The sequence below is a fragment of the Myotis nattereri genome (genome assembly GCF_964212035.1).
Source record: "Myotis nattereri genome assembly, chromosome: 14".
Taxonomy (NCBI): Eukaryota; Metazoa; Chordata; class Mammalia; order Chiroptera; family Vespertilionidae; genus Myotis; species Myotis nattereri.
Window position 1 is genome coordinate 49,017,703 of NC_138089.1, and position 12,405 is coordinate 49,030,107.

General features: G+C 47.6%; 1 protein-coding gene across 1 annotated transcript in view; it reads left to right on the forward strand.

Annotated features, from left to right (window-relative positions):
• The first annotated feature begins 2,571 nt into the window (after positions 1–2,571).
• GPD1L (glycerol-3-phosphate dehydrogenase 1 like) overlaps positions 2,572–12,405 on the forward strand; it is a 39,364-nt gene continuing 29,530 nt past the window's right edge. Inside the window, exon 1 of the mRNA XM_081105934.1 lies at positions 2,572–2,808. Within this exon, the coding sequence (XP_080962060.1) occupies positions 2,762–2,808 (47 nt within the window). The 5' untranslated portion in view covers positions 2,572–2,761. The remainder of the gene's footprint in view (positions 2,809–12,405) is intronic.

Genomic DNA, 12,405 nt, shown 5'->3' on the forward strand with positions numbered 1-12,405 from the left:
ATAATTAGGAAGCAAAGTGGTGACATCTGTACCATGAGGACAGAGAAGCTAAAATGCTTCTCTAGGGTGGACGAAGTACACGTCTCACCTGGAGTTAGAGGAATGCATTTACCCAACACCAGCCTGTGAAAAAGGTTCCAGTGCCACAGAGAAACGAGAAATACAGTTTGTGGGAGAGTTTTCTGAACGCTAAATGTATTCTTTTTACTTTTTTAACTTTGAGTTTTCATTACGTGCATTCATTTTTTTTTTTGGCATTGGCTAACATTTTTAACGTGAAATAATGTTGAGTGGGAGAAAGTAACAAAACAATGTGTGTGCATAAGAAATTAGTAACGAGTTCCTCAAGAAACTAGAGAGCTACTGGGAAAGGGAGGAAGAATTTCACTACGCACCCTTTTGATCCTTTTGGATTTTAAATCATGTGACTGTATTAATTAGTCAAAAAACAAATTAATTAAATTAAAATGAATGACATGAATTAAAAGAAAAAAAACAAGTTGAAATGAAATAGGAATTGTATATGGCAATCGTTTATGTCCTAACAAGAAAAAAAAAAATTGGCAATTCTATGTCAGACTTGAAAACAAGTACAAATATTTTTAATCTATAAAATCCCAAGGTCTGGGAACTACTTCAAAAGATTTTTTTCAACAAGCCAATATTAACTAAATGTCTTCTCACTCCTGCGAAAGAAGGCCCATGTGTTGGTTTGACCCATCACTGGTGATGTTGATTTTGACCACTTAGTTAAGGTGATGTTAGCCAGTTTTCTCTAAAAAACTCTCTTTGTTACTGTTTTAGCCTTTGTGTGGAGAGTTTGAGGCTAGGTAAATATCCTTATCAAACTTCCATCACTATTTTGAGCAACCATTGATTGTATAGCACCATCATTCCTTCTCTCACCGGCCCCTACAATTTCATCTGGTCTACCTGCACCTCTGACTGAAATTCTCCCCTCTCTTCACCTATTTGGTTTTTGTATTAATCTTCGTTGTTGTTTTCTTTCTTTCTTTGTTTGAACCCTCACCTGAGGATATTTTTTCCAATGATTTTTTAGAGAGAGTGGGCCAGAGGGAGAAGAGGGGCAGAGAGAGAGAAATATCTACATAGGACACATCAGCTGGTTGCCTCTGAGTGAGCCCCAACCAGGGCCAGGCATCAAACTCACGACCCTTCGGTCTGTAGGCTGACACTCTAACCACTGCACAACCCAGCTAGGGCTGTATTAATCTCTGTAACCAGTGTGTACAATAAATGACTACTTACTCTGTATATAATGTGTTGTGTATAGCAGGTGACGGTACCAGGTGGTCGGGAAACCCCATACAATGATGTTGTAGATGTATGTCCGAGGAATAGTCGCGTGGCGCATTATCATGCATGTGCAGTTGCAACATTGGGGAACAGGACTCTCCACGTGAGGGATATAAATCTTCTAGGCAAAGGCTAAAAAAATGAATCAACCACTTGCGGGACATCTTCACAACGCCATGTCTACTCCTCAAGTACGTAAGTTCACTATTCAATGTGACAATCCCATTTCGTAACACGCATGCAAGGAAAAAAACGAATAAAGCTTGAACAGCCCATTTTCCCCACCATCCCTGCTTAGGTATCTTCCCATTAGCGCAAATAATTGAGAGCAAATCACCCGAGAGAGTGGACAGGACGATCTCTCTCATCCACTCTACGTGTTTCTTTGGGTACATATCGTAACCTAGATAAATCTTCCAAACGATGTAGAAATGAAAACAAAAAACGAGCTAGTCCTCTGGGCATCAAGTGAATAGGCCTCGTCTTTTTCTAGGTAACTGGAGTATTTGTTTCTTCAGCCAGTCTCTACCGGTATTTTAATTCTCTGGTTCTCAATTTTGACAGCTTTTTGCAATTAGCTCTTGGATTTTTAAAAAATCCTGATGCTTGGAACTCATTCTGAGAGATTCTGACGCACTCGGCCTGGGGCGTGTTTAAAAGCTCCAAAGACTCATAAGCAGCAGAGTTTGAGAACCATCGGTTTAAACCACTTTGTCCTCCTCCCACTGGGTCTAGCACGGCGCCTGGTGGAGAGTGACGCTCGGAATGAATACAGTTTTGTAGGAAGGAAGGGGGAGGGTAGTCTCACAACCGCATAACGAGAAGGCAAGTCCTGCAGAGCAAGTGGGTCTCTCTCTGGGCTCCAGTGGCTACACTGAAGCGCAGGTACCGTCCAGCCAAGTCCCGGAGGCCTCAGAAGTTTTAAATTCATTAAGAAGTTCAGGGGTGCCAAGCGCAGAGGCTGAAAAGACAGGTGTGGTGTCTCTTCCCGCTTGGGCAGACGGCGCTACGGTAGCGGGTCACGCGGCGAACCGAACCGGACCTGCTCTGCCCGGTGGAGCGCCGCCTCCGTGGCCGAAAGCTCAAGTCCTTGCGCAACTACGCCGGGCGGCACGTGGTGCGGTGGGCGGGGCCGCCCCGCGGAGCTCGCCGCAGACGGCGGTGTGGACTACAAGTCCCGGCATGCCTCGGGCATGGATGGGGCGGGGCGGAGAGGATAGCCCGGCCCAGGCGTGCGCAGTGGTTCTCGGGAGTGGCGGGGCGGGGCGGGTCCACCCGGGCTGCCCGCTGTAGCTCGGGGCTCCCGGGTGGGGATGGCCACGGCCATTGGCGGAGAGGCGGGAGGGGCGTGGTCCTCAGGAGCTGCCGCAGGTCAGGCTGAACGGGCGGAGGCCGGCGGCAGACCGGAGAGGCACGCGTTGGGCTGCTGCGTTTCTGGCCGGTCATGGCAACGTCGCCCCTGAAAGTGTGCATCGTGGGCTCGGGGAACTGGTGAGCGGCGGTGGGCTGACGACACGGGATCCGCCTTCAGGAAGCCCCTCTCCGGGGCGTGCGAGGGCCGCGCGTTCTCGCCGCGGCGTGGGCACCGCGCACCGCGCGCAGGCAGGCGGGGCGGGCGGCCTCGGGACCGGGCTGGGCACCGCGCACCCGGGGAGGCCGAGACGAGGCACTCGCTCCGGAGGCTCTGGGCTCGCGTGTCCGCAGGGAGCAGCGCGGAGAGCGGGGACTGCGCGCCCGCGGGCACCTGTCTGCGCTCTTGTCACCGCGCGGTGGGCGCAAAGAGGCCACCTGCTCTCCACGCCTGGGTGTTATGCGCAACAGCCTGATAAGGGCGTTCTCCATTCTCGGCGGATCGCCCAGGTGGAGGAGCTGAAGGAGGCTCGAATCATCTTACTGTAGCTTCGGTAATCGGGGAAGAAGGCACCGAGGGCTAACGGGCGCTTGCTACCCTGGTCTCTGGCGGGACCGCCCTGCCCTTCAAAGTGCGAGTCTAGCCTCCGTCGCTGTTGCGTCTCGTATCTTAGTAACGTTGTGTCAGGAAGAAAACCCAACTTCCAACAGGCCTGGCTCCCAGAATAATCCAGGGGCGTAGAGAATTCTTCTCTGGGGAGATGTTTGCGAAGCTTTGCGTCTCTGCTAGGCTTTATTTGGTTTAACATTTATGCAGCACTTTCTGCCAAACACTCTTCTAAGCATTCTACGAATGTCTGCTCTTTTAGTTCCCTTCATCAAACTTACACAATGGGATTCTCTGGTGAGTTGGGGGTGGGGGCAGAGTATAGTATAAAATCTGATCTTTTCGATCTCTCTTCTATTGCCGTGCACTATTTTTCCCACATTTGAGGGACGGGTATAGAATCTTCACAGTGACGTTCATTCAGTGTTTTTGTGTTCCTCTGGCCCGACACTCATCACAGTCCAGGCTTCTAGGAGCGTGGCAGCAATTCGTATTACTATCTACTTCTTGGAGGAAACCTGACCTGGTTCTTTACCTTTCCATTCCTTCAAGTCCAGGGGCCTCTCTGACCTATGACTACAAGGAAGTGATTGTTTATCTGTTTCTACTCCTCCCCATCCAGCACTTCAGAACAGCATCTACCCTACTGTCTGGCATATGCTAAGTAGATACTGAGTGTCTGAAAACTAATTTTTTAAAATACATGTTTTTAAAACTAATTTTTAAAATGTAATTATACTTGATTAGGTAATAGAGTCACGTGTTTAAAACCCAAAAGATATCCCCCCCAAAAACTCAAAAACAAACCAACACCATGAACCATCTCCCACCCACCCTTGTGCCCCAAGGACCTAATGGAGGAAAACTGGTGTTGTCAATTTCTTCTGTCCTTTCTGGAGGAATTCCATCACATGCAAATGAATGTTTACGTATATTCCTTTCCCTCTCTGCCCTGCAAACACTAGGATAGTAATGCACTGTCCTGTAAATAATAGTGTTCCGCACAACATTGAATGGAGTTGGTGCCTAGCCACTGCAGAGCTTCATTTGGTCTTTCAGCTCGGCTTTGCCAGTTTTGGATCCCAAGGTCACTAGAGTGAGATGTCAGCTGCCCTGTTGGCCATGGGACTGGAAAAGCACCCACTTAGCGAGTGTTCTTTTAACATTAGGATCCTCTTCTGTAAGAGGACCCAGAGCCACAGGTGACAGCACCTTTTCCTAATTTGCAAGGTGCAGTGGAAGTGGCACCGCTTTGCCCTGCTGGATTTGGGCCTGCATCGGGAGCAGTGAAGTGAACCTCCTACCCCCTCTGCTGGGGATTTGGCTGCCTTCCCCCAGTTGCACTCTGTACTTGACTTTTCTCGGCCCGCGCCAGCCCAAGGAAATGGAGTAAAGCTTGGCCTGTGACACTGGCGCAGAGCAGTTGAGAAATGTGCCATGCCGATGGTTTGGGCTGGCTGCCTGGCCCCCGTAACTATGGGATCAGATGGGAACAGTGGTTGGCTTCCTTGCACCCGCTCTGGGTTCAGAGCCACTCCAGTCCTAGAGAGAGGATCGCAGCCTCGCCAGAGATGCAAGAGCTTAGGAGCTCGTTGCACATTCAGCCCTCGTCCATAGACATTGGAGTGTTTGGCTTGTGTAGTAGGTAGTGTGGCCTTTCCAGGGATACAGACTCAGCTAGACACGGTCCTTGCCATTAAGAACTTAGCTTCAGCTCTGAGATAGATAGAAACTTGGAAGATAAATTAAAAAGAAATAGTAAGTGGAATGAAATACCTGCCACAAGATTAGGTGTTACAATTTAAATAGTGTTACTGAAAAAAAGCCACTTGCATCAGAATTGCCAACTGAAACTAGTCTTGTCCCAGAGGTTGGGACAGATTACTTCCCTGAGAGACTTCAGCTTTTTGCTTATTTTATTGTATTTTTAAATTTTTATTTTTATTGATTTCAGAGAGGAAGGAAGAGGGAGAGAGAGAGAAACATCAATGATGAGAGAGAATCATTGATTGGCTGCCTCCTGCACGCCCCCCACTGGGGATGGAGCCTGAAACCCAGGCAAGTGCCCTTGGCCCGAATCAAACCTGGGACCCTTCAGTCCACAGGCCAATGCTCTAGCCACCGAGCCAAACCAGCTAGGGCGCTTTTTTTGCTAATTTAACAGAGCTCTACCTTTCCAGATGTGGGCTTCTCAGGAAAGTGAAGGTGATTGAGCAAATTTTCCACTTGGGCCTTTGAAGTAGCTGAGAATGCTTATGTCAGTACAAGCGTTGTCACACCTAAGCTCCTACCTGCAAGGTGGCTATAACCCTCACATGGAGTGTAAGTGATCAGTGGCAATACAGATACCAGAAGACTGAATCTAGCTGACTTGCCAGGACGCTTCAGCCAGAAAGGACATGTGAGGGGAAGTAGCCGGGTTGTGTAACATGCCCTTGTCCTGCCCTTTGGCACCTCCTTTCCTCTAAGCCAGGGAGGAGGCTGGAGGTTGGCCCTCAGGCACCCACCCCAGCCCAGCCCAGCCCTGCCATGCTGCATGCTACAGGGAATGCTGGAAGCTGCTTCCTTAACCTGTGTGGCCCTTTATGGTTCCGGTGACTCAGAAGAAAAACAACAAAACACACACAGTGACTCAGAAAAAAAACAACAGAAAGAACATACATGTAAGCCAAAAAAGCTTCTTAAGTAACTCCAAAGATGAAACAAAGTTTCTTCATTAGAACCTTGGGAAGATCACCCAGACACAGTGCAAGATCCAGCTCTAGAACTGAAATGTCAGGGCTATATTTACAGCCAAACCTCTGTGCTAGGGAGTGCATGTCCCAGGCCTGCTTTGGAGGCAGGAGAGAAGAATGGCCCTAGATTTCTGTCTTGGCAGCTCTGAGGCCTGGAGCAAACTGCTTCTCTCCAGGAATCATTGCTTATAAGGTTGGTACTACCTGCTGTCTAAGATTATGGTTAGGATTAAATGAGATGATCTAGGGCTGTGATGGCGAACCTATGACACGCGTGTCAGAGGTGACATGCGAACTCATTTTTTTGGTTGATTTTTCTTTGTTAAATGGCATTTAAATATATAAAATAAGTATCAAAAATATACATCTTTGTTTTACTATGGTTGCAAATATCAAAAAATTTCTATATGTGACACGGCACCAGTTAAGTTAGGGTTTTTCAAAATGCTGACACGCCAAGCTCAAAAGGTTCGCCATCACTGATAGGGAGAGTACAAGGTGCGTAGCACTCAATAAATGTCAGCTAGCATTATCGTTATAATTATTGATTTCATCATCGTTTGGCCAGCACCATCTTGGGTCATAAAATGCACCCAGTTGGGGTTTGGCCAACGAGCAGAGGCAGAGAAGGGAGAGAAGACAGAACACCCTGGTATGCAGCTGGAGTTGTTTATCTCTTGCGGCTGTTGTCTTCCCGATCAACCAATAGCCTGAGGCCTGAGACTGAAGGTCAGGGAGAGTTCTGGCCTACTTTGCATTGGTGACTCAAGGGCGCTGTGTGTGACTCACCTTTTGTGGTTTGCTGGAACCTTCTGAGTGCCCTGTCGTGCTCTTTGTCCACCTTTGTCACCTTTTTTTAATTTCCTTTGTCACCTTCTTGCCTGAATTACTGTTTCTGTCCTGATTCTCGCTACACTTCCACATGGAGAACCCAGAAACCGTCTGAGCGGCTGTACATGAGCTCCTCTAAGGTCAGAAATGATCCCTTCCCTGTGGACAGGTAGCACTGACCCACTAATGCTTTGGAAGCTGGAGTTTAAGGATAGGATGGGTTGCAGCTGCACTTGGCAAAGACCCAGAGTCCCCTCTGATCAGGGTGAGAAAGTTTGTACAATTAGAAAACAACAGCAAACTGATACAGGATCACCAGTTTGAATTCTGATGGACAGAAAGGCTCTCTGCATCTCCTGCTCCCCTTCTTTATGCCAGGCTGTCCACATGGGTCCTTTTTCCTCCGTGGTTTCTCCCTTTGATTTTAAGCTTAGGAAGCTTCCCTATCCAGAGATCAAATAGACATGCACCAAGATGAATCTGTTTGAAAAAAACGCTCCATTTTCCACATTTGTATCGAACTCTCGGGCATTTGATTGTACTGGAAAAGTCCTTTAACTGCCAAGAATTACACAGAATGTTAGCAGTGGTTCTTCCCCAGGCGGTGCGATTATTCATAATTGCTGCTTCTTCTTTCATGTATTGCTTTTATGAGCAAAAACACGTAATGTTATTTAAGCCAGATCTGAACCCTCTGTGTCCTTAGCTCCACGGTTGGGATCAGCTCTTGGGGAGACCTGGCATGGAGTGGGGAACATCTGGCGGAACCCTTGTTCATTCTCCTTGCGTCTGTTTCCTCCTTGCTAAAAAGAGGGCTGGACTGTTGAGTCTTTTCTGGTCCAGAAAGAGTCTGCACCCTGTGAAGGGGCGTGGGCCACCCGAGTTCTGCCGGGTTTGGGCCTGACTTGACAGGTAGCCATTCCTTGGGTGATGCAGCACCTCCCCCATCCTGATTAAAATATTATACTTTTTATTTATGTTTTTATTGATTTCAGAGAAGAAGGGAGAGGGAGAGAGAGAAACAGCAACAATGAGACAGAATCATTGATCGGCTGCCTCCTGCACACCCCACACAGGGGTTTGAGCCCGCAACCTGCACATGTGCCCTGACCGGGAATTGAACTGTGACCTCCTGGTTCCATAGGTCAATGCCCAGCCACCACTGAGCCACGCCAGCCAGGCTAAAATATTACACCTTTCTAGAGGGGTGGGGGTGAGAAGGCTGTGCACAGAGTGAATGCCAAGGAAGGGTGGGGGCGTTGCCAGGGGGAGGTTAGGACCTCCAGCAGGTAGGTGTCCACCCAGCCAGGACCCAGGGAGGGAGAGCAGAGTATTTTTTTAAAAAATATATTATTTTATTGATTTTTTTACAGAGAGGAAGGGAGAGGCACAGAGAGCCAGAGACATAGATGAGAAAGAAACATTGATCAGCTGCCCTCTGCACACCCCCCACTGGGGATGTGCCCTCAACCAAGGTACATGCCCTTGAGCAGAATCGAACCCGGGACCCTTGAGTCCGCAGGCTGACACTCTATCCACTGAGCCAAACCGGTTAGGGCGAGAGCAGAGTATTGAAGACAGGGTCTGGGGTGCAACTCTCTGTTCTTTCACTAACCACCTGTGTTCTCCAGGTTTCAGTTTGTTCGTGTAAAAATGGGGATAATAATAGCACCGGCCTCAGAGCGTTGCTGGGGCTTCCGACAGATAACAAGGGTGAGGTATTTAAGACCGTACATGGCTGGTATTGGATCGTTATTTCCCCCATGTCCCTTTTGAATTGCATCTGCACAACATTGTAGAACTTGTGAATTAGTCTATATTTTGAGGCCCAAGACTTAGATAATCCATCATTTCATGAGCAATGTGGTTTTATACATCTGTGTAAAGACCCAGGGCTGGCCTTCAGCAGACCAGAGTCCCCCTCCCAGTTCTGCGACGACCTGGCTGTGTGACAGAAGGTCAGAGTGACCCTGAGGCCTCGTGTGTGCTAATCTGCAAGGTGAAGAGTCTGAATAGGATTAAGCCTCCATCCTGCAGGCTCTTAGAGCTTCGGTTGTCTGCTTCACTTTGTACTATTATTTGCTTATTATACTTTCTTTAAAAGTTTACTTTAGACCAACTTTTGGTTAGAGTGTTGTCCCAATTCGTCAAGATTGTGGGTTCCATCTCCGGTCAGGGCACATACAAGAATCAACCCATGAATGCAAGTGGAACAACAAATTCTCTCTCTCTCTCTCTCTCTCTCTCTCTCTCTCTCTCTCTCTCAAAATTAATCAATAAAAATGTGTTTAGCTCTAGCCAGTTTAGCTCAGGCCTGCGGACTGAAGGATCCCAGAATCGATTCCGGTCAAGGGCATGTACCTCAGTTGCAGGCTTGATCCCAGGCCCTGGTTGGAGCATGTATGGGAGGCAACCAATTGATGTGTCTCTCTCACATCGATGTTTCTCTCTCTCTGTCTCTCCCCCTCCCTTCCACTCTCTTAAAAATCGATGGAAAAATATCCTCAGGTTGAGGATTAACAAAAAATAAAAAAATGTTTGAGGTTGACCTTCAAAGACAACTTTATGCCACCACTGTAAATGTCATATGTACAAGATAACAACAGCCAGTACAATGAAAACAAAGCAGTACGATGGGATTCTTGCCCGGCACCACTCCCGGACAAGGACACGGCCCAGAGTCTGAGGCCTCCTCATACTTTGTGAAGAAGGGAAATTAGCACATGGAGAGATGGTAACCACAGAGTCGCATGCAAATGAGACATTCTACACTCTCTCAGAAGGCCACAGGAGTTGGAAAGGACACGAGCAAGTCGGTGTCCTTTGGTGCTGTGTGTGGGCACCCATTCCTCACTTTGGACAACCTTGGACTCATCATAGACCTGCAGGGGACTTCACAGGTCATCCGCCCCACCTGTCACGTGGTAGATGGACGAGTTGGGTCAGGTGTGGAAGTGGCTGCTCATGCCCTTGCCCCAGCAGCGTGAGGATCCTTGCCTGACCCTGCTTGTGCAATGGCAGGACAACGCCTGAAACATGGAGAAACCCTTCACTGTGGCTATGGGACCCCAACCATGACCAAGCCACACACACTGCCTTCAGAGGCTGCAGTCAGCACTTTCATTTTAAGCTGAGTTCTAATACATGTGTGCACTTTCTTTAGAACAGGACATGTCACTTAGAAATAGACCTCAGTCCCTCCAACATACTCAGGTTCCTCCAGAACACTCCCTTTGCTGTGTTTGCTCCTGTGTCTTCATGTTGGTCAGAAGTACTAACACTTAGTGCCATTTCAGAGCCAAAAAGGAGTCTTGGGTGTGGAATATACTTTTGTATAAATAGCCTGATGGAGGTATAATGCATAAATCAAAACACTGGGCATGTTTAATGTGTATCATTTGATGGGTTTGGAGATGGGAAACCATCAGCACAGTTGTGGTTCTTGGCTTGGCCGGGCTCACTCATGCGTCCGCGGTTAGGGAGTGTGGGCTGGGAGCTCTGTGTTGCCTACTCGGCCCATCCCTAATTCATGAAGCCTTTTCTGTTTCCCAGCAGAGGCATGGTCTTCCTCAGCACAATCCCCGTGCCTTCCCCCTGTGCCCCAGCTGGGATCTGTCCGTCAGGGTTCCCCCAGCAGAAGGCCCAGCACAGGAGACCTCTCGTGGGTTAACATGAGTTGCAGTTGATGGCGTCCTTTGAGCTGAAGTCCATCCCAGGGTTTACCCTTCTAACCACATGTCCCTGCATTTCCCTTCACCTCTTGTCCCGCACAGAACTGTGAATTCCTTCTACCTTATTTATCTCTGAGTGAGTTGTAAGCCTTTGAGAGCAAAAGCATTGCCTTTCCTCTGTTGTGGCACCAGTGCCTTAGACAGAGGCTACTCAGGAAATATTCGATAACTGAGATAAGTGAGTGAGGGAGGTTATTGAGGAGGCCGCATGAGGTCCCAGTGACCTCACGTGAGTGAATAATATAACTGGAGTTTCCCTGACTTATTTTCGTCCTGACGTTTTATGTCCCATCACCCCCCAAAGGATGCACAGACATGGTCTGGTGGGCTTAGTTCTTAAACAGTTCTAATGTTCACTTAAATTTTTCCAACAGTCATTTCAGCGGATGCTACAGGTTTGCTTCTGGTTGTAAATAAATGCTTGGCTTCCCCACCAGGGGGCTGAAAAGGGAGTGTACTCCAGTAAGATCATGGGGAAGGGTCTTATGGTTTGGTTTATTTTCCCACTTGATTTATTTGACTTGGATTCCTAGTGTCTTAGAGACGCGCCCCCCCCCCCCCTCAATTTGCTCAATTCCCCAGAATCATGCTTGCTCTCTTGTTGACCTTGTGTGAGTTACTTAATGTCAGGGCTGAGCTGCTATCTTGCCGTGAGGACATGAGCAGCTATTTCCAAGATGAGAATAAAGGTGAGAGTGATGGTGGAGAGATTCCTGGCCTCTTTTTTTACAAAGTGTCAGGAGGAGAATTGCATCGATGGGTATTTAGCTAATAAACTGTCCTGCTGGCATAGAATAAGGATCTTACAGGTAAAGCCTCAGAGCTTTGCTATTGACAGCTCTTCTCTTGTGCGGTAGGAGGCACCAACGTTCTAGATCATTCAGCAGAGCTGCTGTTCTCAGTCCCTGGCTGCTCACATCAGTCCCTGGGGAGCTCTAAAAACTGCCAATGCCTGATCCCACTCCAGAAGAACCGATTTTGTTGGCCTGGGGTGTGGCCTGGGACTCTGAGGATGTCCCAGGTAATTCCAAGGGGCAGCCAAAGTTGAGAACACTGGCTTAGCTTATCCATTCTATCTCAGGCATGGGAAAATAATTCTAATATAGAGACAATTATTTGATTTTTCTCTGGTTGTTAAAGCACAAAGGTTCATATGCTGGGATGAATTAGAGTTGGGTTAGAATAACTGAGATTTATCGGAGAGTAAGGATAAAGATCTCCAGTATGTGCCTCTTGTCAGCTTAGGCCCCGCCGTCTTCGATATCACCCATTCCTTCATCCCACCAAATTGTCTCCAGAATTGACTGTCATTTAAGATTGCAAAATAGGAATGCAACATTTCCCAGTTTTCAAATTTCTTCTGAGTTCCTCCGATTGGATTCATCGCAGATATTCTCTGTTGTTATTAAATGGGCTCATTACACAGTGTATTGTCGTCGGTGAAGGAATTTTGTTAATACATTTTTTAATGTATCTGTGATGTAAAAGCAGCCCTCTGTCTTCAGAAAATACTTGTGAATTAATTTAGCATAGAATTCTCTGCCTAACAAGAACCATGATTTCACTCATCTGTGGGATATGAAAGCAACAAAAAAGTTTTCTTGAGAAAACTAGAGAATTAAACTGTAATTTTATACTCTTAAGCTGCTGCATTTCACCAAATATAGAATTCATCTCAGTTTCTTATTAGAAAAGGCAATGACCACCCTAACACATGAATTTGCAAAGCGCTGTTTACCTTTCTTTCATTTGCTCCTCACACCAGGAAACTTGTCTAAGAAACAAACTTTCTCTGGTTCAAAGTCCTACAGTAGAAGCTTATTGGCCCAGCTGG